This window comes from Tilletiopsis washingtonensis (genome assembly GCF_003144115.1).
Source record: "Tilletiopsis washingtonensis strain MCA 4186 unplaced genomic scaffold FA09scaffold_15, whole genome shotgun sequence".
Taxonomy (NCBI): Eukaryota; Fungi; Basidiomycota; class Exobasidiomycetes; order Entylomatales; genus Tilletiopsis; species Tilletiopsis washingtonensis.
In genome coordinates this window covers 405,203-428,402 of record NW_020312012.1, presented here as the reverse complement: position 1 = coordinate 428,402, position 23,200 = coordinate 405,203, and the positions used below count along the sequence as shown (strand labels likewise).

The 23,200-nt window shown below is 67.3% G+C and overlaps 10 protein-coding genes across 10 annotated transcripts; 5 read left to right on the top strand and 5 right to left on the bottom strand.

Annotated features, from left to right (window-relative positions):
- Positions 1 to 16: 16 nt before the first annotated feature.
- On the bottom strand, positions 17 to 1,845 carry FA09DRAFT_330993 (hypothetical protein). Its single transcript, XM_025742826.1, has 3 exons — positions 1,590 to 1,845; positions 829 to 1,155; positions 17 to 686 (listed from the first exon to the last, which is right to left on the bottom strand). The coding sequence occupies exons 1-3, from the start codon at positions 1,662 to 1,664 to the stop codon at positions 483 to 485; spliced, it is 606 nt and encodes a 201-aa protein (XP_025597212.1). The 5' UTR covers positions 1,665 to 1,845; the 3' UTR covers positions 17 to 482.
- Positions 1,846 to 3,016: 1,171 nt separating this feature from the next.
- FA09DRAFT_330992 (hypothetical protein) lies at positions 3,017 to 6,746 on the bottom strand. The gene is made up of 2 exons (XM_025742825.1): positions 3,351 to 6,746; positions 3,017 to 3,283 (listed from the first exon to the last, which is right to left on the bottom strand). The coding sequence occupies exons 1-2, from the start codon at positions 6,428 to 6,430 to the stop codon at positions 3,235 to 3,237; spliced, it is 3,129 nt and encodes a 1,042-aa protein (XP_025597211.1). The 5' UTR covers positions 6,431 to 6,746; the 3' UTR covers positions 3,017 to 3,234.
- Positions 6,747 to 7,682: 936 nt separating this feature from the next.
- FA09DRAFT_72919 (hypothetical protein) lies at positions 7,683 to 8,697 on the bottom strand. Its single transcript, XM_025745804.1, has one exon. The coding sequence runs from the start codon at positions 8,653 to 8,655 to the stop codon at positions 7,903 to 7,905; it is 753 nt and encodes a 250-aa protein (XP_025597210.1). The 5' UTR covers positions 8,656 to 8,697; the 3' UTR covers positions 7,683 to 7,902.
- Positions 8,698 to 9,111: 414 nt separating this feature from the next.
- Positions 9,112 to 9,852, top strand: FA09DRAFT_72905 (hypothetical protein). Its single transcript, XM_025745803.1, has one exon. The coding sequence runs from the start codon at positions 9,228 to 9,230 to the stop codon at positions 9,648 to 9,650; it is 423 nt and encodes a 140-aa protein (XP_025597209.1). The 5' UTR covers positions 9,112 to 9,227; the 3' UTR covers positions 9,651 to 9,852.
- Positions 9,853 to 10,960: 1,108 nt separating this feature from the next.
- Positions 10,961 to 12,328, top strand: FA09DRAFT_299388 (mitogen-activated protein kinase; the record flags this gene model as incomplete). Its single annotated transcript, XM_025740280.1, has 3 exons — positions 10,961 to 11,495; positions 11,552 to 11,741; positions 11,800 to 12,328. 3 exons carry the CDS (start codon positions 10,961 to 10,963, stop codon positions 12,326 to 12,328), a joined length of 1,254 nt encoding a protein of 417 aa, XP_025597208.1.
- Positions 12,329 to 12,710: 382 nt separating this feature from the next.
- On the top strand, positions 12,711 to 15,224 carry FA09DRAFT_330990 (hypothetical protein). The gene is made up of 4 exons (XM_025742824.1): positions 12,711 to 14,031; positions 14,092 to 14,785; positions 14,866 to 15,010; positions 15,071 to 15,224. The coding sequence occupies exons 1-4, from the start codon at positions 12,831 to 12,833 to the stop codon at positions 15,125 to 15,127; spliced, it is 2,097 nt and encodes a 698-aa protein (XP_025597207.1). The 5' UTR covers positions 12,711 to 12,830; the 3' UTR covers positions 15,128 to 15,224.
- On the bottom strand, positions 15,071 to 16,438 carry FA09DRAFT_330989 (trimeric LpxA-like protein). Its single transcript, XM_025742823.1, has 5 exons — positions 16,131 to 16,438; positions 15,993 to 16,064; positions 15,755 to 15,930; positions 15,361 to 15,696; positions 15,071 to 15,300 (listed from the first exon to the last, which is right to left on the bottom strand). Exons 1-5 carry the CDS (start codon positions 16,139 to 16,141, stop codon positions 15,263 to 15,265), a joined length of 633 nt encoding a protein of 210 aa, XP_025597206.1. The 5' UTR covers positions 16,142 to 16,438; the 3' UTR covers positions 15,071 to 15,262.
- A 243-nt stretch (positions 16,439 to 16,681) lies between these two features.
- On the top strand, positions 16,682 to 18,024 carry FA09DRAFT_361645 (hypothetical protein). The gene is made up of 2 exons (XM_025745384.1): positions 16,682 to 16,973; positions 17,206 to 18,024. Exons 1-2 carry the CDS (start codon positions 16,840 to 16,842, stop codon positions 17,711 to 17,713), a joined length of 642 nt encoding a protein of 213 aa, XP_025597205.1. The 5' UTR covers positions 16,682 to 16,839; the 3' UTR covers positions 17,714 to 18,024.
- A 19-nt stretch (positions 18,025 to 18,043) lies between these two features.
- Positions 18,044 to 20,391, bottom strand: FA09DRAFT_330986 (T-complex protein 1 zeta subunit). Its single transcript, XM_025742822.1, has 8 exons — positions 20,158 to 20,391; positions 20,065 to 20,091; positions 19,964 to 20,007; positions 19,695 to 19,905; positions 19,210 to 19,610; positions 18,720 to 19,150; positions 18,280 to 18,670; positions 18,044 to 18,215 (listed from the first exon to the last, which is right to left on the bottom strand). Exons 1-8 carry the CDS (start codon positions 20,272 to 20,274, stop codon positions 18,128 to 18,130), a joined length of 1,710 nt encoding a protein of 569 aa, XP_025597204.1. The 5' UTR covers positions 20,275 to 20,391; the 3' UTR covers positions 18,044 to 18,127.
- A 291-nt stretch (positions 20,392 to 20,682) lies between these two features.
- On the top strand, positions 20,683 to 23,169 carry FA09DRAFT_310036 (putative ATP-dependent RNA helicase). Its single transcript, XM_025740621.1, has 8 exons — positions 20,683 to 20,716; positions 20,841 to 20,958; positions 21,641 to 21,743; positions 21,814 to 22,224; positions 22,283 to 22,401; positions 22,457 to 22,588; positions 22,644 to 22,803; positions 22,858 to 23,169. Exons 1-8 carry the CDS (start codon positions 20,703 to 20,705, stop codon positions 23,106 to 23,108), a joined length of 1,308 nt encoding a protein of 435 aa, XP_025597203.1. The 5' UTR covers positions 20,683 to 20,702; the 3' UTR covers positions 23,109 to 23,169.
- Positions 23,170 to 23,200: the final 31 nt, after the last annotated feature.

Below are 23,200 nucleotides of genomic sequence, written 5' to 3'. Positions count from 1 at the left end.
GTTGGGATTCAGGAGCCACGAGCAAGGGAAGTACAGGGGTTGCTAGGCCGCAAAGGGGAGAGGCGCAAGGCAGGCAGGGTTAGAGAGAGTGGTGGGATTTGCAGAGCAAAGGTCGGTGGGATATCTCAAGAGTAGAAACGAGAGGAAGCAGGCGCAGAGAGGAAGAGGGAGGGGCAGCTGGCGGAGGAAGAGAGCGACTCAAGGCCGCACATCGCCTTCCCATCTGCGCTCCGTCCGGCAAAGAGCAAGAGAGTCGAGGCTCGATTTCGAAAGCCGTCGAGCGCGAGAAGAAAGAGACAAGAGAGAGGAGACGGACCAAGTCGGTGGAGAAGAAGAGAGAGAGAGGCTCTAGGCCATGCGATGCCTCCTTGCGCTGCGCCGGATCTGCGCACCGCAGATTGCGCTTGATGGCGCACGCACTGCATGGCGGTGCCCTCTCTCAGAGTGCGCTGCTCTCATGCGCAGCAAGTCCAGGGGCCGGACTACTTGTGTCCATGACCCGGCAGATGGCTGGCGAGCTTGCTCGCCAAGCCCTCGTGCTTGGCAGTGCCGTTGGTCGAGCCCGAGTGCGACGAGGCCGTCTCGTCGACTGCGGCCAGCGAGCCGGCATCGGCCGTCGTGGCCGTGCGCTGGCCGCTCGAGGCACGAGGCTCGCGCGAGCGGGAGCGCGAGAGAGAGCGAATCGCCTTCAGATGAGAGGTGGTGTGAGTGAAAGGAAAGGAGAGGAGAAGAATGGCTGAGATGGAACGCTGGCAGTCGAAGCGAGACCTTCGTGCGCCACCTTTGTGCCCATCTCCCCCTCATCTGCTCGCGCTGCTTCAAACTCACCGCGCCCACTCCACCCGAGCTTCGTCCACGGTCATCGGCGCCTCTCTCCGTGCTGCTCTCCCTCTTGACGTTTCCGGCACCTCCACGGCCGGTCGTGTGCGGGTTCTGGCGTTCCTTGGCAATCGCCTGCGCCTGGATACTGGCCTCCTTCTCCTCCTCGGCCTGCATCTTGACGCGGTCCTTGGGGTCGCGGCTCGGCGAACGCACGTTGCCGACGCCGCCGCGACCGCCTGCGACGAAGGTCTGCTTCTTGGCGTACTGCACCTGCGCGGCGTGCTCCTGGCCCTCGCGCGCCGCGGCGGCATCGCGAGAGGGAGAGCGCGTCATCTGAGAAAAAGGAGAGAAGCGAGCGTCAGTGGGAGGTGCTCGAAAGAGAGACATGTATGTGCCGCCTTGTGACCCTCCAGCCGTGCGCTGCTCAGTGCGCAGCATATGCTGGTCCCTTGGCCGTGAACAGCAGGCGGCAGGCAGCACAGCGGAGGGTGCGGCATATGCACACCCTGCAGGCGCAGCACGCTCTCTCCTGTCGCTGCGGCTCGCCCGTCCATTGCGCAGACGAGCAGCGCATACAAGTGTGCAGCAGCACTGCGAGCCTTCGCCAGCTGGCACTGCGATCGTCGCGCAGTGCGCACCGCAGCAAGGGACCCGTGCTGTGCGGCGGCGATGCTGTGCTCTACACGCTGCTGCGCAGTCCCTCGGCGTCGCACGTCTCTCTGGCTCCACCGCACAGCCCACGATCTCGGCCGGCGCCGTGCACTCACGTTGCCCGCGCCGCCACGTCCCGAGCTGATGACGGCATCGCGGCCGCGCTCGGTGGAGGAGGGACCGAAGGCCATGGCTGACTGTCTGGCTAGCTGCGCTGAGCTAGCGGGTGTGGAGGTGTGTGTGTGATGGAGGCGCGCGAAGGGATGCGGCGCGCGAAGGTGGTGGTGAGGAGGATGGGTGTGGATGTGGAGCAGGACGCAAACAGGGGACAAGCCGCTGCGGGAGGTGGCCGGTCGGACTCTGCGGCAGGCGTGGTGGGAGAGGAGAGCGGCGAGCGCGCGCGATACGTTTGCGATAAGGCGAGCGCGGGTGGGAGCCGCCCGCTGGCGCTGCGCCCGCATCCGAGCGACCCGCAAGCCGTGCCGCGCTTCCGAAGCGCCAAGAACGGCCATGCAGCTCGCACAGCGCCTGCGCCAGCACCGCACCGCTCGGCCGCCTTCGTCCGCGCTCCGCATCCGCCGCCGCGCCCGAGCCGGCACCGGCGTGCGTGGCAGCCACTCACAGGCTGAGAGCGCCCCTCGGGCGAGCGCAGCAGCAGGGGCAGCATTCAGCAGCGCGCGCGAGTGCGTCGATGCTTGCCATACGCTCACAGCGCTGCATCCGACCAGCGCAGCCCAGCAGCATCGATGCAGCGATGCCGTCTCCGGCTGAGAGGCGCAGGCTCGCTGCTTGGGGCACATGCTCGTTGAGCGCAGCCGCTCGGCGCAGCCGTGTGGCAGGGCCGTGCCGCTGAGCGAGCGCGAGCTGCCTGGCCGATGTCGAAACTGCAACTGATGAGCCAGCGTTCGTCGTGCCTGACTGTTCATGCCTCCCACCTGCTCAGCCTTTTGCTTGGCTCGCTGCGAGCAGCCGCTGCAGCGGCGAGCCGCACCAGCCGCGGTGTCGGGCAGCGAGGCGAGGCGAGGCACGTGGGAGCATCTCGTTATCGGCCCTCTTGGACGGGCGCCAGCCACGCATGTCAGCGCCCAGCGATCCCGGCGAGCGGGCGGATCGCAAACTCTTGATCTGCGCTCTCGCTTTCGGGCACGCTGCGAGCTGTCGGGCTGCATTTTGGAGGATCGACGGTGCGTCCCTTTCGCATGCCCGCTGCGCGCGAGGACGCTCGATCAGTGCTGAGCGGCGACGGCTCGCTCAAGGGGCCGCTCGGCCGCGCCCCAAGGCGCAGCGGAGCTCAAGCGCGCGCCTTGCCCTGTCGATCTTCCCGATGCTGAGCTTGTCGTCTGCGCCCCCTGGTCCGCTGCGCACTCTGACAGCCCTCTGGGCGTGACAGCTGGCATGGAGCAGGACGGCCGGCGCAGGCGAAGCGAGCCACACAAGCAATGCAGCTCGTCAAGCCCGGCACATCAGCGCGTCCAACCCACGTTGCTCTCGGGGGGCTGCGGCTGGTCGAATGGAGACGGACGTGCGCACACGAGACATGCCGCATGGAGAGGAGCGAGGTGCGTGGTCAGTGGGATTGCAAAGCGATGGGCCACAAGATGATGGGGGAGCGAGCCTTCCGGGTGAGAGAAGGTGCGACGCAGAGGGCGAGGCAGCGGTATGGAGATGCGGAATGAAGGGGTCTGGGATGGTCCGAAGATGCGCGAGCAGGTCGAAAGGTTGTCGCAGGCAGCTACGAGCGCAGCCGCCGAGATGTGTGCCTCACTTGCCGTGCCCGCGGATACGGCGATGACGCAGCAGAGCATCCTTCCTGGAAGACCACGGAAGACGAGGCGTCAGCAGATGCTCATGTCAAGTCAGCATTCGCCGAGGCTCACCGGCTAAAGACGCTGCCGCAGCCATTGCGGCCGTCGCACTTCCACTCGACAGTGGCGAGGCTCTTCTCGGGATCGACCTCCTTGTAGAGCACCGCGCAATCCTCCTTGCGCAACTTGCCCTGCCTCAAAAGCTGCGCCTCCTCCTTGCCGTGAATCGTCTCGCGATGTCTGGCCAAGTCGTACGGCCGGTGGAACTCGGTGCCGCAGATCTCGCCCGTCGAGTGCAGCACATAGTCGCACGTCGTGATGCCGGCGGCGTTGGCTGCAGAGTGCATCGCGGCAGATGAAGGTCCTTCACTGCCGCCGACAGCCTTGGGCAGCGGCACGTGGATGCCATGATCCTCCTTTGAGGCCGCTGACGAGGCAGAGGCACCAGGCTCGCCCGGCGGTCGGCGACGCTTCTTGATGCCCGCCGCCTTGGGTCGGGACGGCTTCGAGCCCTCGGCGTAGTCCGACTCGCCCGTCTCGTCCTCCGTGTCGCCGCTCTCCCACGCGTCCTCATCGTCATCGCCGTCCTCGCTGGCCGACGTATTCTTGAGTGGCCGCCGCGCACCGCCCTGCGGCGAGGCATTCGCGCCCGCTGGTCGAGGACGCGAACGACTGCGCTCGCGCTGGCGAGGATCGGAGAGGTCGGGCTGTACTGGCGGGCCGTGTGCTGGCAGACCGGCCAGCTCGCGGCGATAGCCCGGCAGTGCTTGCGCCGAGCTGCGAATCGACGGACTGACGCTGCCGTCGTCGTCCTGCGCCGAGCTGGCGCTCCGGCTCCGCGCCGCCTGTGCGCCTGCGTGTCCAGCGGCAGCCAGTGCGCCGGGCAGACTGGCAGCAGCGACGCTGAGGCCGCTCTCTTGACTGCCGGCCATGTAGCCATAGCCACCCATGCCCTGCTGGCGCGGAAACATGCCCTGTCCAGAGCCGCTATGCCGTCCGCGCATCGGACCTTCACCCTCCGACTCGCTCGAGCTCGACGACACGTCGCCGAAGCGCGGGCCGGGCGCAATGCGCTGCGCAGGGAAGGGAAAGTGCGCCGAGAAGCCGGGCATCATCTGCCCTCCTGCGGCAGCGGCTGCAGCAGCAGCAGCCTTGGCTTCGGCATGAGCCTTGGCTGCGGGACGGAACATCGCCTCGTCCTCGTCATCGCTCGAGGGCGTGCCGAATGTCTCGGGCGGCGAGAACAGACTCGGTCCGCTTCCCGCCGAGCCTTCGCGGCTGGGTCCATTCGTGCTGCTGGCCGTCGTGGCGCGCTCCATGGCCTCGCGCTGCGACACGGACGGTCGTGCAGTCTCGTTGCGGTCCAGCGGCGCACGTTGCGGAGCAGGCGGGCCAGTCGGCGTGCTGACCGACTCCGTGTTGCCCTGGAAGCGCTGCTGCTGCAGTGCAGTAGCACGCGCCAGCGAGTCGGCGAGTCCTGGCACGGGCGTCGGTGCAGACGTCTGGAAGAGACTGAACATGTTGCCGCTCGGCGGCTCGTACTCCAGCAGCGTCTCGTGCGGACTGACGGTGAGCCCGCTGCGGTCGCGCGTCATGCCGGGGCGCCCGTTTGCTTCGGGACGCCCGCCACGACCACGGCCGCGGCCGGCAGCAGGTGGACGACCGCGAGCAGCCTTCTGAGCAGCCTTTGCTTGGCCCTTGCCGTTCTGCGCCGGCTGCTGCTGTGCTTGCTGCGGCGGCGGCAGCTGCTGATTCGGCATCATCTGCTGATGCTGCTGTTGCTGCGGCGGCATCTGCTGCTGCTGCTGGAACTGCGGCTGGTTGAAGCTGGCGAGGTAGTTCATCAGGCCGCCGTCCCAGCTCATGCTCGACTCCATCGGTGCGCCGCCCTGCCACGCGCCCATGCCGCTGAAGAGGTCCGTCTGCGAAGGAAACATGCTCGAGTCGAGGCTCCCGCTTCGTCTCCGCGGCGCGTTGGGACGCTGCTGATCGGCATCACCTCTGCTCGGGCCGAAGCTCTGCATCTGCTGCACGGCATTGAAGTCGGGCGCGCCGCTAAACGCCGGCTGCTGGTTGTTCAGCGGAAAGCCGCCGCCGTTCTGTCCTTGCTGAATGTTCCGCAGCGGGCCCTTGAGAGCGCGCGGGTCGACGCCCGCCAGGTCGCTGCGCACCTGTTGCCGCACGCGCTCTGCGTTCGGCAAGGAGCCTGCGCGGCCGAGCGGTGCGCCGCCGAAGCCGGACATGTTGGGCATGTTCGTCGGCATGGGCGCCGTAGCACTGGGGCCCGAGGCGCCGAGCGAGAGCGCCAGCAGCGCCTGAGCCTGCGCCTGCGCCTGGGCATGAGCGCGCTGCTGCTGCTCGTCGTTGTCGCTGCCGCCGAGGTGCTGCTGATGCGGGTAGTTCGGGAAGAGACTCTCGAAGCTGACGTCTGCTCCGCCCGAGCCGTCGCCGAGGGAGAGCGAGTTCAATGGCGCGCCCAACGAGCCACTGGGCGGCGAGAGCGAGTTGTCGGAGACCCAGAGCGGCGAGTCTCCCGGCCCGCCCGGCGCACTGCCCTGCGAGGCCACGCGGTCCCGCTGCACGCCGCCCAGGCCAGGCACTCCTCCTTTGCCAGCCGAGCCAGCCCAACTGCTGCTGTATGCGTGTGCGCCGCGTGCGCGCTTCTTGCTCGGCATGCCCGAGCGTGGGTCGACAGTGCTGCCACTGCCGCTGCCGGGCGACGTGCCGAAGTCGTCTTCGGGCCGCGAGGCTGGGCTGGAGAAGGGCGAGTCGGCAGGTCCCAGGCCGGCAGGTGCGCCGCGGTACTGCATGAAGGAGGGATTCGAGTCGAACGCCGGGCGCGCAGCCATGCTGGGCTGGGCGCTGCTCGCTGCACCGCTCGTGACGGGCACGCCGGCGGGCGCCAGCAGACTGCTGCCGCTGCTGCTGCTGCCCCACGTCGTGCCCAACTCGCCGCCGGGCGTCTGGGCCGGCATCGGCAGACTGGCGCCGGGAAAGGCATCGTCGAAGAGGACAAAGTCCTGTCCGGCGCCGGAGAAGGGCGGCATGCCGAGAGCGCTGCTGCTGCCCGAGCCGCCGCTACTACCGCTGCCAAGGCTCGGCCCGAGCGCAGATGCGCTGGCAGGCTGCGACGCAACGGGCGCCTGGGACATGGAGAGCGCTGAGGTGCGTGACTATGCGCAGCGATGGGTGCGCCGCTGTGCTGGAGATGCGAGACTGAGAGACGAAGCGATGGCCTACGAGGCCAGAGATGGACGAAGAAGCCGAGGCGCGACGAGGCGGCAGGTCCGTGCAAGCGAGCGAGAGACGGAGCGCGAGAGCGAGAGCGAAGGGGAGCGAGCGGTGCAGAGCAGCGAGCGAGACGGCGCGAGCTGCGAGCGAGGTGCGAGGCCGAGACGAGCTGGAGACGGAGAGCAGGACAGGGCCGAGGTGTTGGAGCTGGAGACGGAGCTCGAGCTCGAGCTCGAGCTGCATCTGGCGTCAGGCCATCAGCGGGCGTTGCATCTCTCCGTCGGCCGGCAGGCGGCAGATGCGCCGTGTCGCACGCTCCGACGCGGCGCGCGCGCCTTGCTCCACACGATGGCGCCCGCCGCCGCGCCGAGCGCTCCCCTCGCTGGCACGCTCCTTCTCTCCCGCCTGCGCTGCCAGGGCCAGATGCAGCTGCAGCCTCAGCCGCAGATTTCTCCAGCCATCCAAGCGCTCGCTGCACAAGCTCTCGCTCAGCCGTGCAGCGGAGTCGTATCCGCAGGCGGGGAGCGCTCCGCTCTGATGTGTCAGGCGCCGCACCTCGCCAGACGCCGCCCGGGCGCTGCGCGGTGACGTTGCTGCGTGGCCGTGCCGCCCGCTGCAGACGCCGATCTTGCGCCCGAGCCGCACCTCCACGCGCATGCGCAGCGTGCTGCTCCCACCCGCCAGCACAGCGACGCTCCCGACTTTTGCTGCGGCAGCTTGCCGCTGATTTTGAGCTGGCCGTGCCGTCTCAGAGACGTTGCCGCCCGCCGGCAGCGCTTGGACGAGGACCGGACGCGGAGGTGCTTCGAGACGCTGCGTGCCTCGCTGGCAACGGCCTGCTTCGTCTTGCATGCCGTCGTGCCGCCGAGGGCGCAGCATGCAGCAGTTGCAGAGCGTGATGGCCCTGAGCAGCAGGTACACGCTGGCGGCGCGACGCGGCCTGGCAGGGCCATCGTTGTTTGCCTCGTCGCATCGCACTGCCAGCTCGATCAACCTGCCACCTCGCCATTGCCTTCACAATCTTCGTCTGAGCGACTTCGAGCGCCTCGTACACCTCAGACGCTCACGCGACGTCTCTCGCTCTACGTGCGACTGCTAGAGGGCGGCGAAGCGCTCGGCCTGGTGGAGCTCTAACCTCGCCCCGCTTGCGAGCCTCGCTGGGCCCCTGCGACGCCAACGACTCCTCTGTCTCTCTCGAAGCGGTGGGGCAGCAGCAGGAGCCGGTGGGGTCAAGGGACCTACACAAGGCTGTGCTGCCTACTCCAGCGCATTGCTGCCGAACTCGGCAGCTCGGCGTCCAGATACCCTGGGGGCGCGAATGCGGGCTGAATGCATTGCCTCCTCTCCCCTTCTCCCTTTGTTCAGCAGAGGAGAAAGACTGCACGCACCAGCATCAGGCCAGTTCGTGCAGGAGACGAGCTATTCGCAGCACCCTGCACACCCTAGGGACCAGCGCGGCAGACCCAAGGGTTTGTTGCGTCACCGGCGACGTGGCAGGGCAAGCGGGGGCGCAGCTCGTCTGCTGCCTCAGAGTACGAGAGCCGCAGTGTCGAGCGGTGGGCGCAGCATAGCGATGCACGGTCACCGTTGGGCGGCGCATTGGATTGGACACTCGGCCTCTTGAATCGCTCGCCTTTTGCGCTTGAGAGCTGAGTGCGTGTGCTGGAGGTGCGAATGAAGCAGCGAAAAGACGAGCTCGTCTGCCTCCTCGGCTGCTCCCAGCCGGTGTTCTGCTTCTCGGCCGTGTGCTTGCAAGCGCTATTCCCGGAAGGTCAGCAGTCGCACGAGAGCAGCGAGAGGAGCCGAGGAGGAGCAGAGGAGTAGAGGAGGCGAGCCTCGGCGCAGCGAGACGCCGCACGCCCGCCGGCAATGTAGATGTTCTCACTGGCGTCCGGCACAGCCCCGAGCTCGGACGCCGAGCTCCTAGATGCGGCGCTGCGGCCCCTAAGATGCGCCCCTGCTGCGGCTGCTGACCAAGCGGTGCGTGTGGGCTGAGGGGGGGAAGGAGATGCTGGGAGTCGAGGCGCGAGGCAGAGACGAGCCTCGGCACAGCCTGGAATTGGATCACATGACCAGCAGCGCGGATCGAGGCCTTGGAATGAGGAGCACGTGAGCATCGTCGATCGCCAGCTGGCGGACATGACATGCTCCTGAGAGGCGAGCGGGAGGGACGAGGAGCACGGCGAGGGCTCGCCTTCGGCCCATGTGGGCAGCGTGCGAAATATTGCGCCGCGCCGCAGCTGAAAGTGGGCGCAGCGCGCGAGGGCAAACCGGCACGCGCCGGGCACCAGAGCAGCACGGCGCAAGCACGCACGCACGCACGCACGCTGCACCGCCGGTGTGCTTCTTCCGCACGCCGCCACCACGCCTGCTCAGCTGCTCCTGGCCCCGGAGCCGAGACTCGAGTGCGGCCCCTCGCACTGCGCCCGCACGGCCTCTTTCGCCTACTCTCTTGCGCACAGACTTGAGATCCGAAAGCACACATCCGCACTCCGCAACGCCCACGAGGTGCACTATGTGAGAGGCCGCAGCGCGGCAGCTTGGCCCCTGCAGCGAGATGGGGCGCCCATCCTCTGCTCTCGCTCGCCGCCGACCTCGTGCTCCTCGAGTGGCTATTCTTGCCCTCGTGCGGCAGAGCGCTCAATTGCCTCCTGTCGCAAGCCTAGGCTAGTCCTTGCGGCGTGCGGATAGCAGATGGAGAGAGCCCCATAGCGCGTCATGCCAGCTCCTCTCCCCTCTGCGCCGCTCCTCTGCCGCTCCGTCGGCGCAGCGCCACCGCCCAGCAGCGCAGCGCCCCGAGGCGGAGCTTGTGCGCCTCGGCCACCGAGTCCACAGGAGACGCATTGCCTCCCGAGCACAGCAGCCGCTCTGCGGCGTGGACTTGCTGCGCCGCCAGGACAGGGTCAAGTGCAGCCCCGAGCCGCGCCCGGCCTCTCCTGTCGCTCGGCGCCGTCACACCGCCACTGCGCCGGAGCTTCGACGGCCGGAGCCCGAGCTACGGCGTTCCTGCCTGCGACACTGATGCCGCGTGGTCTCGCCACTGCGCCGGCTCCGCAGGGGCGCACTCTCACCCTGAAGCCTACGCCGACGTCGAGCCGCACCGACGTCCGTGCGTGCAGCCTCGGACGAACAGCAGACTAGGAGCGAGACGCCCATCGGGGGGCTTGGCCACAAGTGCGCTGCGCCGTCTCCACAGGGACCCATGATGGCGCCGCCGCTCCAGACTGGCTTGGCCCGCTCCTCTCATTCTTGCGGCGTGATGTGCGGTGGCAGTGGCAGAGAGAGCACATGGAGGCTCCTCTCCGCGCCCGAAGCTGACGCCGCAGAGGAGCCTCGGTGCGGCTGCGGCGTTCTCCTATGGTAGCGGCCACGTAGACAGCCGCCTGCCTCTGCGAGCTCGAGACGAGCTGTCTATCTGCTATATAAGCCGCACCTCTCGCCTCGTCAGCCTCTCTCATCCTCGCTCACACCATCCCCTTGTCCGCCACCCCGCACCGTCGAGCCGCCTCCCTCTCTACCCGCACTACACGCGACACCCTCTTCTTTAGCCACCTCTCTGCGTCTGGACGCACTGATCTCTGGCTCTCTCCACCCCTTCGCTACGCCTCAACGCTACTTCTTCACTACCAGCTGGGCTGACGACACATTCGCCTAATCCTTGCTGCTGCGCTCCTCGCTGCGTACCTCTATTAGCTACTACTCCCGCCAGAGCAGACTCTTCGTCTGCCGATCCGCTCGTTGCTCCGACTGTCCGGTACAGCCCCTGCACTTCAAACCCCACTCGCCCAGCATGACCAGCGTCCTCTCCGCGCCGGCACTCGCCAACATGCCCGGCTCTGCGCCGGCAGTGACGAAGAAGGCGACGACGAAGCAGGCGCCGACGACGCCGTCGAGCAAGGTGACCAAGCCAACGGCCACGAAGGCGGCGCAGCCCGTGCGCAAGGTCCGGTGAGTGCTGCTCCGATCCGGCACAGGAGGGAGCGGCGGTTGGACCACGGGTGGATGCTCTTGTTCGTGTGCGGTGCGGCAGAGGCTGGAGGACAAGGGAGACGCGGCGGCGAGGCGAGAACAAGGACGCGGCGCGCGCTACGCGTGCCTCGCCGCCGCCGCTCCCCTTGTCCCGCCCCCTGAGGCGCACTCTTCGCCGGCGCCAGCCTTTGTCCCACCTCCTCTCGCGCACCGCACAACATGCTGCGCTGCGCCCACTGCAGGCGTATAAGACGACGCTGCGTCTGCGCTTTGCCCCGCTGTTCGAGCAACTTAGCTGACGCATGCCCTCATCCCCCCTCCTTCCTCTCCTCCCGCTCTGCCTCACGCTCTCCATCATGGCCGCCATCGCCTACGCCCCTTCCTACTCGCACGCCGCCATCTCACGATCTGGCTCCTCCTCATCCTCGCCCGACCCGTCCTTCGCACACATCGTGCCTGCCCGCGCTGCGCCTCGGCCACCGATGCTTCCTGCCGCGCCTGCTGCTGCACCTCGTGCTCGCTCCTCTGCCTCTCGGCCACGCTCGCCCTCGCCGCCGCACCGTGCCTCGTCGCGCCGTGGCCTGCCCGACGCCGGTCCGCCACCGACGCACTCGCTGCCCGCGCCGCCAAACGGCCACGCGCACCTGACGTCGTGCGACGTGCAAACGATCAACAACATCAGGTTCAACGTCGGCAACCGCTACCGCGTCTGCGACGTCATCGGCGAGGGCGCGTACGGCATCGTCTGCTCCGCCATCCACCGCGCTACGGGGCAGAAGGTGGCCATCAAGAAGATCCAGCCGTTCGAGCACCAGATGTTTGCGCTGCGCACGCTGCGCGAGCTCAAGCTGCTGCGCTACTTCCAGGAGTGCGACGTGTCGGAGAACATCATCAGCATCCTCGACATTGTCAAGCCGGCGTCGTACGATGTCTTCCAGGAGGTCTACCTCATCCAGGAGCTCATGGAGACGGACCTGCACCGCGTCATCCGCACCCAGAAGCTCTCCGACGACCACGGTGAGACGTGCTGACGACCCAAGCATCTCCTCCCATGCTAACGTCGTCCGCCCCAGCGCAATACTTCACGTACCAGATCCTGCGTGCGCTCAAGGCGATGCACTCGGCCGACGTCATCCACCGCGACCTCAAGCCGAGCAACCTGCTCCTCAATGCCAACTGTGACCTCAAGGTGTGCGACTTTGGCCTGGCGCGCAGCATCCGCACCGCCGACCCGGGAGGCGAGACGGGCTTCATGACCGAATAGTGAGTTGCCGTGCCGCCTGCCCGCTCCTGCACGAGGCTAATGTCTTTGCCCTCGCAGCGTCGCCACGCGCTGGTACCGTGCGCCGGAGATCATGCTCACCTTCAAGCAGTACACCAAGGCCATCGACGTCTGGGCCGTCGGCTGCATTCTGGCCGAGATGATCACGCAGCGCCCCCTCTTCCCCGGCCGCGACTACCACCACCAGCTGGCGCTCATCCTCGACGTGCTCGGCACGCCGTCGATCGACGACTTCTACTCGATTGGCTCGCGCCGCTCGCGCGACTACATTCGCGCCCAGCCGTTCCGCAAGATGAAGGACTTTGCCAAGCTCTTCCCGACGGCCTCGCCTGCCTGCCTTGACTTCCTCAAGAAGACGCTGGCCTTTGACCCCAAGAAGCGTCCCACCGTCGAGGAGTGCCTCGCCCACCCGTACCTCGCCGCCTACCACGACCCGGACGACGAGCCGACGTGCGAGTCGCTCGAGCCCGACTTCTTCCGCTTCGACACGCAGAAGGCCACCATCACCACCGAGGACCTGCGCGGCCAGCTGTGGGAGCAGATCGTCGACTTCAAGCCGCTCGTCTGAGCAAGTGCAGCGTCCTCGCCGGCCCTTGCCTACCCTCTCTTGTTCTCGGCCACCCCACATCCGTTACCCCGTCTTCGCAGCGAGACACCACACGCATTCCTTGTCCGACGCTGTCCCACCGCACAGCATCTGTAGCCTTCTCCTTTCTACTTCTTCAGCTGTCACCTTTTTACTCTAATCTAGCCTTTTACTTTGTACGTCGCGAGTGAGCGTGATGCAGCCGGGAAGCGAGGGAGGGGGGTGGTGGCCGAGACGCAGGCTCGCTGCTGCGGCGCTGCTGTGCCCGCCTGCCTCCACATCCTCTCGCTGCCGGCGCGCATCCGATCCTGACGCGTGTTGGATGCTCGCCTCACGCGTCGTGCCTTCTTGCCGCAGCTCCCCATCCTCGCGCCGCCCTCTCTCACCCAACAGCGTCTGCACCCGCCCGACTCGCGCAGCATCGCATGTGCACTCGCGGCGGCGCCGTGTACGCCCACCCAGCCAGCGTCTCGCTGCTGCAGCCATGACGGCGCCAACGAGCGGCTCTGGCTCGGCTGCGCGTGGGCGGGCAAGTGGCAGCGGCACAACGGTGCCCAGCTCGTCGCTCAGCGATGCTCCCTCCTCATCGATGGCGCCGCTGTCGAGCATGACGCCTTCGCGGCCCGGCGTGGCGCAGAAGAGGCAGCGCACCAGCCTGGTGGCGCCCGCGTTCGAGGGCCGGCAATTTGCACCGCCGGCATCGCCGCAGATGCCCGCTGCGTCGCCTTCGCGCGGCGGCCCAGCTAGCCAGCAAGCGTCGCCCATGGGCATCTCTTCGCATGTGCTCTCGCAGGCATCGCTGCTCGCCGCCGTCGGCAGCAGTCAGTCTGGGCGGCGCGGCGAGAGCAGCGCTGTGCGACGCTCGCCAGCAGGCGTGCCTGGCGTACATGGCGCAGCACCACCGCGGCTCGCACCGCCTTCCTCGCCGAGTCCGCGAGCTGTCAGCGGCGGCGCTCCAGCGGCATCGCCTCGCCCGCTGATGGCGCTCAGCGCACTCCAGCCCGTGCGCCTCGTTGCAGAGCCTCCGCCTCCACCGCCGCCGTTGCCGCGTCGTTCCGCCAGTCCCACTCGTCGGCAGGTGTCGCTGAGCGTACAGGCGGCGCATATGCAGCCAGCAGCCGCAGAGCAAGCGAACTCGGAGCGCCAGCTCGCAGCAGCAGCTGCGCTCGCGGCGGCACCATCTCAGCGCACACCGTTGCCGGCGGTCGAGTCACTCCTCATGCCTGCGCCGGCAGTCGTCGAGCCACCTGCAGCGCTGCCACCACCGGTGCCGCCAGCAGAGACGCCGCACGCTTCTCCAGCACTGCCGGCATCGCTCTCCTCTCCAGCACTGCCTCGTCCGCCCACTGCACCCTCGCGACATGTGCCACGAGAACGTCTCTCGACACACCTGCCCTCCCTCGACGCCCTGCTGGCGCCGCTGCCGTTTCCTACTGCGCTGCGTCCGTACTCGGCCGACGAGCAGCGGCGCATCGGCCTGCGTCCTGGCGGCGCACTCGAGATTGCGGGTCCGCCAGGCTCGGGCAAGACGGTGCTCGCAGTGGCGGCGGCGGTGCGCTGCAGACTGGATAGTCTGCGGCGAGTCAGGGCGCGGTTGCGAGCGAGGTCGGAAGGCGAGGCGGATGATGCGAGCCCTGACACGTGGGAGAGCGCGGCGAAGACAGCCGAGCAGGTGTGGCTTCTCGGTGAGTCGAGAAGCTGTCGTATCTCCCGCGACTGGTCTGCTCACACTCGATGCGCTCTAGACACCGAGGGTGCCTTGATCGCCGCTCGGCTGCGCCAGGCTGCTGTGTCGCAAGTTGCCGCGCTGCCCGAGAGCGAGGTCATCGAGTCCAGCCTCGCAGCAGATGGCGACGTAGTCATGGATGGGGCATCCTCCGCAGACGCAGATGCAGACGCCAGTCGCAAAGGCCTGCTCCGAGCTGTTCTTCAAGGACTCCACATCTCTCGGGTCCTCTCTCTCGCCGCTCTGCTGGCACACTTCTTCCTCGCCTTTCCGCCCACCATCGCCGCTCCATACGCGGGACGTCTGCCGGCGCGCTGTGCGCTCATCGTGATCGACACTCTCTCTTCGCCTCTGCGGTTCCCGCCCGGCGATACATCAGCCCAGCGCACTGCCCGCACGCAGGCCTTCGCCAGCATCGCTTCTTTCGCTGCACGGGCGCGAGCCGCCAACGTTGCCGTGCTGGCGACGAATCAGATGGCAAGCAAGATGTTTGCGCCTGGCGGAGTGCTCTCCAACTTTCGCAACCCGGACGCCATCGCCCGGCTGGTGCCGCAGCTGCTGGCGCCGCTGGTGCTCGGTGTCGACGCGGAAGAGATGCAGATCGTGCCGCGAGACGAGGCGGAGGCGGCTTGGCTGTACGCTGAACGAGGAAGCGCACTGGGCAAGGAGACGAACCGAGTCACTCTCTTTCGAGCTGGACCGCGCAGTCAGACGTGAGGAGTCGGCCACTGGCGCTGAGGCTATTTCCCTTGCCGAGTGCTGACCGCGTCCTTCCTCCACCTCTCGCACGCAGTTTCGCACAGATGGTGGGACGGCCCGCCTCGCAGCCGATGCCGCCACGCGCCGCACCTCTGATCAAGCCTGAGCCGGACGCCGAGCCTGCTGAGCCCGCCGTGCCCGAGCTCGGCTGGCGCACGTGGATCCCATTTGCCATCGATGTGAGTCGAGCGCACAGCCACTTGAAGTCGCAAAGCGGCGACTGACGCACTTTGCCGCAGGACAACGGCACGCCGTTTGAACTGCCAGACGAAGAGCCGTCGCTCGCCGCTGGCTAGCGCGCCCTTCCCATCCGGTCCCTCGTCACGCGGCCCCTCCCATCTTCACTTGTACTTGTACGCTGCACTCATTACCTTACCTCTGTCGAGCCGCGGCTGGGCCGCTCGGCGCATGGCGGAGAAGCGGGGGGGCATCTACGTGATCATTCGCAGCTTATGCTGCTGCGGGATATCTGCGGAGAGGCGAGCATCAGTCGCTGGTACAGCGCCGCTCGAGAAGAGGTGCAGCTCACTTTGTCTGAGGTACTCGAGATGCTTCGCATGCAGCGCTGCCTGCTGCTGCACGCCCTCTCCGCTCCACAGCCTGCGCTGCGGCTGCGCGCCCGTGCCGAAGATGACCGAGTGATCGGGCAGTCTCTCCTCTCTCGGCGCGTCCGCCTGCACCTCTTCGCCCTCGTCGCCGTGCTCTGCCTCAGCGAGGATGGCGGCAGCGTCGTCCGGGAAGACGGGCGATGCGGAAAGGACGCATGTGGCGCCGACGGACGTATAAGAGCCGATGCGCACCGAGCTCGCGACGGAACAGCGAGGCTCGAAGGTGTTGTGACTGCCAATCTCTGCTGCCTCGATGACTGCTCCGGTCTGATCAGCACATGCCTCGAGAAGCGACACGCTGCACGTGGCACGCACAGCAGCCGACCTCGAACAAGTTGCTCTCGCCGATCATCAGCGCCTCGCTGCGCCGGTTGACAATGCGCACGTTCTCCTCCACGATGCAGTCTGCGCCGAGATGAACCGGTCCACCTAGCGCGACGATGGAGGCGCGAGGATGCAGCACGCAGCCATTGCCGATGGTGATGGTGCCTCTGTCGAGTCGCACGCAGCTGTCAGCTGAGCAGGCTGCATCGAACGCGCGCATGCAACGCACCGCAGCTCGGCATCGGCGGCGATGACGACCTTGCTGCCGACGGTGAGCTTGTCGACGATGGCAGCTGCGGCTCTGGAGCGGTGGGCAGTGGGAGCATCAGAGCGGCCGCCGCGTTCTGGCAAGCGGAGCCAAGCTCACTCGCGCGACATGGCTGCCGCTACGGGCACCAGAGGCCAGACTGCCGGTGCACGCCTTGTCCGAGAGCGATGCGAGCCGTACTTGCGGACACGCTCGATGGAAGCAGGTGAGGTGGAGAGCAGGAGCTGGACCCCAAGGCGAGGCAAGGCGCCTACGTCCGTGCGCGGTCACGTGACCAGCGGTGCATGAGGAGGCCCAGCGTTGCGTCACTCGACTCGACCCCGCACGCCGGCAGCGGTACGGGCTCACCCACGGCGCCTTTCAGCGCCTCGAGGTGTGGGCGAGATGAGGTGCTGCCGCCGCTGCATACTGCCGAGCTGCGTTGCGTGACGAAGCACGTCCAGCTGGCGGCCCGAGAAACACGGCCTGGCGCCGGGCCGGTGCCCCTGACGAGGGCGAGCGCTGCGTGCTGGGTGCCGTGAGCCGCTGCCGCTGGCACGCGATAGCGCTGCTCTGCTCCACACGATACGCCGTGCGCCGCCGCGCCGCGCCGCCTCGGCACTCGGCATGCGGCGTCCAGCTCAGCTCGCCAGCCGCGAGACGCTTCGCTGCGCCTCCGCCTCCAAAGGCCGCTCTGGACCCACACCACGCGGGCAATCTCTCGCACCACACAGCCTCATCTCGAGCCGGCCACGTCACCTCGGGGATCAGCGTCGTCCGTGCCCCACTTCCCTCCTCTCCACCACCACCCGCAACGCCCGAGCCAGCCATGTCCTCCTCGCCATTGCCCATCCGTCCGCGCGCCGCCACGCAGCAGGAGCTGCTAGCCGCGCACAACCGCCGCCACGACGGCCTCGCGGCGACGCCGGGAGGCGCACATCTTTACGGCACCACGCCCGGCGGGTGAGTGAGGGCGCAGCACGGGTGCAGAGGGGCTGCGGAGGGCGCGCGAGTGGAACTCTGGCTGGCAATAGGTGCAGCGAGGTGGGCGAGCCTGAGCATGGCGCTCGGGCTGCCAGATAGCGTCTGCTCTGTGGCAGGACGTGGCTCTCTCTCGCATGCTCGCAAGCATGGCCGCTGCCAGCCACGGCGCTGCCTGCCACTCCTGAACCCCCATCTGACACCTCACTCGCAGCACGCGCATCGTCTACTCGCGCGAGCAGCTCCTCGCCCTCGCCTCTTCTCCGCTCTCCGCCACGCCTCCACGCGGACTGGGCGCCTCTGGCATCCCGTCTGAGATCTCCCGCTCGCCTGGCTCGGGAGATGCAGCAGCGTTCTCCTCCTCCTTCGGCGCAGCCGGCACCTCTCTGGGCCGCTCGCCTGAGAAGAGCAGTCTGCGCAACACTGCCGCTCTCAACCGCGCCATGAACATCGGCGCTGGCAGCAGCGCCGCTGGCTCTTCGCCGCCCGCTTCGCGCTCGCCTCTGGGCGCAACGCCGCGCTCGCCGGGCTCCGCATTCAACTTCAGCGGGCCTGTCAGTCCGAGCTCGCGCCGCTACCCATCTGCCGGCGGCTCGACGGCGCCAAGCGGCATCTCCGCGCAGCGACCTACGGGCCCGACATCGCCGACGGCTGCAAAGCCCAACAGCAGCAGCCCGCCGCGAGCACAGGCAGGCGGCGAGCAGTTCGCCATGGACATCTGATGCTGTCGCCGCCAACACGCTCTCTGCAGCTCTGCCTTGCAGGTGCCTTCGCTTCGACGTGCGAGCTCTCAATCTCGCTTTCCCTCCCGTCTCGTCTCTCCGCATACAATCTCTTCCTCCTCGGTCACGTCGCTGTCGCCCGCCGCTCTTCAACCCAATGCCGTCGCGTAATCTCCATCTGTCCGCCCAGTCCACCTGAATGCCGCCCGAACACCATGTAACCCTCACCCGCCCTACCTCTCTCTACTCTCTCGTGCACCTGTGTACTACACGAGCAACCACTGCCAATCATCATCTCTGCGTCATCCGAGGCTGCGAGAAAGCGAGTGGCTGTGCGCATCTCATGGTGATTGCCTATGCGCCTCCCAGCGCCTCTCCGCCTCTCTCCCTCTTTGATGCTTGCTCCGGCGCCTCTCAAGGCCCCGGCTGCTCGCTCTTCAGCGAGCTGCGGCCCGCCCGCAGGATCTCATCGACGGCGAGGATGTTGGTGGCGATGACGGAGCTGCAGGGCGGAAATCTCAGTCAGCGGAGCCATCCTTTCAGCGCAGCCCACACGTCCGACTCACGCGCTGTGCAGCATATGCCGGATGACGCGGTAGTTGTCCCAGATGCCCTGCGTGACCACGTCCGTCGGCTCGCCGGTGAGAATGTCGAGGCCGACAACGTTGCCGGCCGAGCATTCATCCTGCAGCGCCACAATGGCATCCTGCACGTCGAAGCCGCCGTTGGCAGCCAGCGTCTTAGGAATGACGAGGAGCGCATCGGCAAACGCCTGCACGCCAAGCTTGCTGCGGCCCTTGGCCGCCTTCTTCGTCTGCTCCTCGAGGTGCTGTGCTGCAGCAATCTGGAAGGCGCCGCCGCCGGGAACGAGCGAGGCATCCTCGATCGCATTCTTGACGGAGCGCAGGCCGTCGCGCACTGCGTCTTGGATCTGCGAGATGGTGTGTGCGTTGGGGCCTGGCAGGAGGTCAGCAGCGCTGGCAGAGCGAACGCGCGCAGGACGCACCCTTGATGAGCAGCGTGACACTCTTCGGCTCGCGGCACTCCTCGACAAACGTGTACTTCTCCTCGCCGAGCGTGTGCTCGTACACGAGACCCGCGTAGCCGAGAATGTCAGGCGAGAGATCGTCGACGGAGTTCTGCGCGACACCTCCGCAGCAGAGCTGCAGACGCTCCATGTTGCGGCGCTTGGCGCGGCGCAGTGCCAGGATGTTGTGCTTGGCCAGCACGTCGAGCGACAGCGGGTCGATGCCCTTCTGGTTGAAGATGACGAACTGCTTCGGCTTCTCGCTGGACGAGCCGTCCGTCGGCGCATCGCACACGGCCTGCTTCAGCTCGATGATCTTCTTCAGCTTGGCATCGACGTGCCGGCGCTCCGACTCGACTAGCTTCTCGCGCTGCTCGGCCGACGAGTAGAAGAAGCTCGAGTTGACCTCGCTGAGAGGGGCCAGCATCAGCGCCGCGCCACACACCTTGCCGGTCGCGATGCGACTCACGTCTTCTCGTACTCGAGGCTGACATTGAGCGTGAGCACGTATGCGTTCTCGACGCGGCGCGGCATGTCGGCGTGGCGTGCGCCGTGGTCCATGACGAGGCCGCGGACGAGCTGCGTGTCCGTCTCGTGGCGGTGCTGCATCTTCATGATCTCCACCATGTGCAGGTCGATGGGGTCGCGCACCTCCCACTCGGCCGGGTTCTCGGCGCTCTTGTCGCCCGTAGGCGCGGGCGCAGAGATCTTGGTGCTCGTAGACGGCCGGATTGCAAGCACAGAGTCAACAACGTCGCCTGCGAGCTGCGCTGCAAGCTTGGCGTGCAGCTTCGTCGACAGCGACGTGCGCGCCACAGAGATGAGCGTCGTGCGGTCCAGCTCGGGCGTCTGCTTGTACGTCTCGAGGAACTGCGCGCCAAGCGCGTCAGCTGCGCCCTGCAATGCCAACCCACGGCTTGCCGATCTGCCCGCGCCTGCTGCTGTGCAACTCACCTTCAGCGTGCTCGTCTTTGCCAGCTCAAAGCCCTCGCTGATGACGCGCGGGTGCACGCCCTCCTGGATGTAGCGCTCAGCCTGCTTGAGCAGCTCGCCGACGAGCAGCACGACGCTCGTGGTGCCGTCGCCGCACTGGTCGTCCTGCGCCACGGCAGTGCGCGCAATCATCGAGGCCGTCGGGTTCTGGATCTGCATCTCCTTGAGGAGACTACGCGCAAGGGGGCTCAGCGGTGTGCCTTCACGCACAGACTGCAGGCACGACTCACCGGCAGCCGTCCTTGGTCATGGTGAGGTTGCCGCTGCCATCGACCTGCAGCGCATGTCAGCTGTCCGATCCCCGCACGCCCTTCGCGCCTCTGCCACGCACCAGCATCTTGATCGTGCCGCGCGGGCCCTGCGCATCGCACACACGCCGTCAGCACGCCGTTCAGCACATGTCCCGCACCGCGCTGCTGCGCACCAGGTTCGACTTGACGACGTTGGCGAGGCCCATGGCGCCGGCGCAGTTGACGCCGAGCGCCTGTGCGCGCCGCACGCTCTCGGCGCGCGGGTTGATGAGCTCGATGGCCGAGGACATGGCGCAGGCGGAGCGAGGAGCGCGACGTGGAAGGCTGGCGCTGTGATGCACGGGTGTGCTGCGCCGGGTGCGAGAGCGGAGGTGGTGGAGCCGGTGTCGGAGAGAGAGATGCTTTCGAGGCTGCGTCTGTGCGTCTCGCGGCGCGCGTCCTGGTCGTGCCTTGGCTGTGCCTTCCGCAACCTTCGCGCCACGTGACCTCTCCCGCCCTGCCAGCCCGCCGCGCGCCTCTCGCCGTCGCTGCGCTGCGAAGGCGCGTCGAGCTTCGCGCGTGAGCCGCGGTGTGCGGCTGGACGCGCGCCTACGCCACACCGTCCGTGCTCCGTGCTCCTTCGTCACCCCTGTCACATCCCACGCCGACCACCCCGCTCTGCACCCGCATCCTCTCTCTCACCACCCAGCCCCGTTCACCCCCCACACCACCAGTCATCATGGACGGCGAAGAGTGCGTATCGCCGCGGACACTCGGGTCAGGCTGGCGACGCGCCGCTGTCGTGCGCCGCCTCGGCCTGCAGCGCAGCACCCATTCTCCGCTCTGCAGCACGCCGCTCACACCGCGCCTGCCACAGCCTTGTCGACTACGAGGAGGAGCTGCCCACCGTCACGCCGGCCGCTGCCGCCGCGACCGACGCCTCGGCCGCCGACGGTGCCGCGTCTGCCGATGCGCCCGCAGATGGAGACAAGAAGGCGAGCATTCTTCTTCCCTGCCCTTAGTTCTCTCCACATCCGGCATCTCCTGTTCCTCTCTGTCGCACCTCGTCCGTGCGGTGCATGGTGCGCCGCGTGCGGCTCTTCGACACGCTGCTGCAGCGTCATCGGCGGCGCCCTTGCGAGCTTGCACGGTGCACGTACACGATGGCGCTTTCACGCCCAGCGTTTGGATAGGAAGCCCGAACCTCGCCGCTGGGCTTCCATCCGCGCGCGGAGCGGTGCACGCCGATGCGAGCCCAGGCGCACACGACCGTCCGTGCGACCAGCCACGCACTGTGGCGCTCGCTCGTGGCGGACAGCGAGACGCGCTCGACCGGGCGGCTAGACATCCAGGCAGTCTGGCTCCTCGGACGCAATGGCCGCGAGACGCGAGCCCGGCGCGCACTTTGTCAAGCTGGCGGAGCTTGTCGATCATCGTGCTGCCACGTCGGATGTCAAATAGGCATGAGGGCTGGTAGGACGCCCGCCGCAAGTGCCAGCACGGCTGCAGCCCGCATCGGCGGACGGTGCGACGATCAACGGCGACTGCGCACTGCTCTTGCTCCATCTTGTCCCTTCGCGCTGCTCCTCCCACTCCGTCAACAGCATCCTTACGCCTGCCCTTTCCCTCCTCCTCTTTCCCCCTCGTCGCCGCGTTGCGTCCTCTTCTCTCCCACAGGCTGCCTACGCCGGCGTTCACTCGACCGGCTTCCGCGACTTCCTCCTCAAGCCCGAGCTGCTCCGTGCCGTCGGAGACCTCGGCTTCGAGCACCCGTCCGAGGGTCAGTCGAGCTGCGCGTCTGGACCGCATCGCTACGGCCCGGCCTGACATTCCCATCTCGCGCAACACAGTGCAGCAGGAGTGCATCCCGCAGTCGATCCTCGGCATGGACCTCGTTTGCCAGGCCAAGTCGGGCATGGGCAAGACGGCCGTCTTTGTGCTCGCCACGCTGCAGCAGATCGAGCCGGTCGACGGCGAGGTGGGCGTCATCGTGCTGTGCCACACGCGCGAGCTGGCGTTCCAGATCCGCAACGAGTACGCGCGCTTCAGCAAGTACATGCCCGAGGTGCGCACCTCGGTCTTCTACGGCGGCACTCCCGTCGCGGCCGACCAGGCCGTGCTCAAGGACAAGACCAAGTGCCCGCACATTGTCGTCGGCACGCCCGGCCGCATGAACGCCCTCGTGCGCGACAAGTCGCTCAAGGCCGGCGGCGTCAAGCACTTCGTTCTCGACGAGTGCGACAAGATGCTCGAGCAGATTGGTCAGTCGCGCAAAGCTCTCCGTCGTTCACTGCATCTGACAGCATCTCTGTACTTCAGACATGCGCCGCGACGTGCAGGACATCTTCCGCGCCACGCCGCACCACAAGCAGGTCATGATGTTCTCAGCCACGCTCTCGACCGAGGTCCGGCCCGTGTGCAAGAAGTTCATGCAGAACGTGCGTGGGGTCGCCCGCACGCCAAGCTCGCGCCATCGCTGACTGTTGCACGCAGCCGCTCGAGATCTACGTCGACGACGGCGCCAAGCTCACGCTGCACGGCCTGCAGCAGTACTTTGTGCAGCTCGAGGAGGCGGCCAAGAACCGCAAGCTGAACGAGCTGCTCGACTCGCTCGACTTCAACCAGGTGCGCTAGCCGGCACAAGACGTGCGTCTCGGAGCTCATCGCCCTTCTGCCACAGGTCATCATCTTTGTCCGCTCCACGGCCCGCGCCAACCAGCTCAACCAGCTGCTCATCGAGTGCAACTTCCCGTCGATCTGCGTGCACGGCGCACTGAAGCAGGAGGAGCGCATTGAGCGGTACCAGCAGTTCAAGAAGTTCGAGAAGCGCATCCTCGTCGGTGCGTAGCACGACGTTGCCCGCGCACGGCATCTGCTCACCGCTCGCCTCACAGCCACCGACGTCTTCGGCCGTGGTATCGACGTGGAGCGCGTGAACCTCTCCATCTCGTACGACGCCCCGACGTCGGCCGACGAGTGGCTGCACCGCGCCGGTCGTGCTGGCCGCTTCGGCACCAAGGGCCTGGCCATCCTCATGACGTCGAGCGAGGAGGACAAGAGCGTGCTGAGCGACATCCAGAGCCGCTTCAGCGTCGAGATCCCGCCGCTGCCGCAGGAGATCGATGCGGCGACGTACATGAGCTAGACGGCGACACTACAAAAGGCAGAAGGCATGCTCGGAGAGGAGCGCAAAGCGGAGGTGCCGCACACCTCGATGGGCCTTTGTGCACCCCTCCC

Coding starts and splice junctions, on each gene's coding strand:
- FA09DRAFT_310036 (XM_025740621.1), top strand. Junction 20,959..21,640: donor CCGCAGATGGAGACAAGAAG/GCGAGCATTCTT, acceptor TCTCTCCCACAG/GCTGCCTACGCCGGCGTTCA. Junction 22,225..22,282: donor CAAGATGCTCGAGCAGATTG/GTCAGTCGCGCA, acceptor TCTGTACTTCAG/ACATGCGCCGCGACGTGCAG.
- FA09DRAFT_330993 (XM_025742826.1), bottom strand. CDS start 1,664: ATGGCCTTCGGTCCCTCCTCCACCGAGCGCGGCCGCGATGCCGTCATC. Junction 1,156..1,589: donor GACGTGGCGGCGCGGGCAAC/GTGAGTGCACGG, acceptor CCTTTTTCTCAG/ATGACGCGCTCTCCCTCTCG. Junction 687..828: donor GCTCGGGTGGAGTGGGCGCG/GTGAGTTTGAAG, acceptor TCTCATCTGAAG/GCGATTCGCTCTCTCTCGCG.
- FA09DRAFT_330989 (XM_025742823.1), bottom strand. Junction 15,697..15,754: donor CTTGTTCGAGGTCGGCTGCT/GTGCGTGCCACG, acceptor AGACCGGAGCAG/TCATCGAGGCAGCAGAGATT. Junction 15,301..15,360: donor TCTCGAGTACCTCAGACAAA/GTGAGCTGCACC, acceptor GCCTCTCCGCAG/ATATCCCGCAGCAGCATAAG.
- FA09DRAFT_330992 (XM_025742825.1), bottom strand. CDS start 6,430: ATGTCCCAGGCGCCCGTTGCGTCGCAGCCTGCCAGCGCATCTGCGCTC. Junction 3,284..3,350: donor TGCGGCAGCGTCTTTAGCCG/GTGAGCCTCGGC, acceptor GTGGTCTTCCAG/GAAGGATGCTCTGCTGCGTC.
- FA09DRAFT_361645 (XM_025745384.1), top strand. CDS start 16,840: ATGTCCTCCTCGCCATTGCCCATCCGTCCGCGCGCCGCCACGCAGCAG. Junction 16,974..17,205: donor TACGGCACCACGCCCGGCGG/GTGAGTGAGGGC, acceptor CCTCACTCGCAG/CACGCGCATCGTCTACTCGC.
- FA09DRAFT_72905 (XM_025745803.1), top strand. CDS start 9,228: ATGCCAGCTCCTCTCCCCTCTGCGCCGCTCCTCTGCCGCTCCGTCGGC.
- FA09DRAFT_330990 (XM_025742824.1), top strand. CDS start 12,831: ATGACGGCGCCAACGAGCGGCTCTGGCTCGGCTGCGCGTGGGCGGGCA. Junction 14,032..14,091: donor CGAGCAGGTGTGGCTTCTCG/GTGAGTCGAGAA, acceptor GATGCGCTCTAG/ACACCGAGGGTGCCTTGATC. Junction 15,011..15,070: donor GGATCCCATTTGCCATCGAT/GTGAGTCGAGCG, acceptor ACTTTGCCGCAG/GACAACGGCACGCCGTTTGA.
- FA09DRAFT_330986 (XM_025742822.1), bottom strand. CDS start 20,274: ATGTCCTCGGCCATCGAGCTCATCAACCCGCGCGCCGAGAGCGTGCGG. Junction 20,008..20,064: donor GCGGCACGATCAAGATGCTG/GTGCGTGGCAGA, acceptor CATGCGCTGCAG/GTCGATGGCAGCGGCAACCT. Junction 18,671..18,719: donor TGTCACGCTGCTCATCAAGG/GTGCGTCCTGCG, acceptor ACCTCCTGCCAG/GCCCCAACGCACACACCATC.
- FA09DRAFT_72919 (XM_025745804.1), bottom strand. CDS start 8,655: ATGTCATGTCCGCCAGCTGGCGATCGACGATGCTCACGTGCTCCTCAT.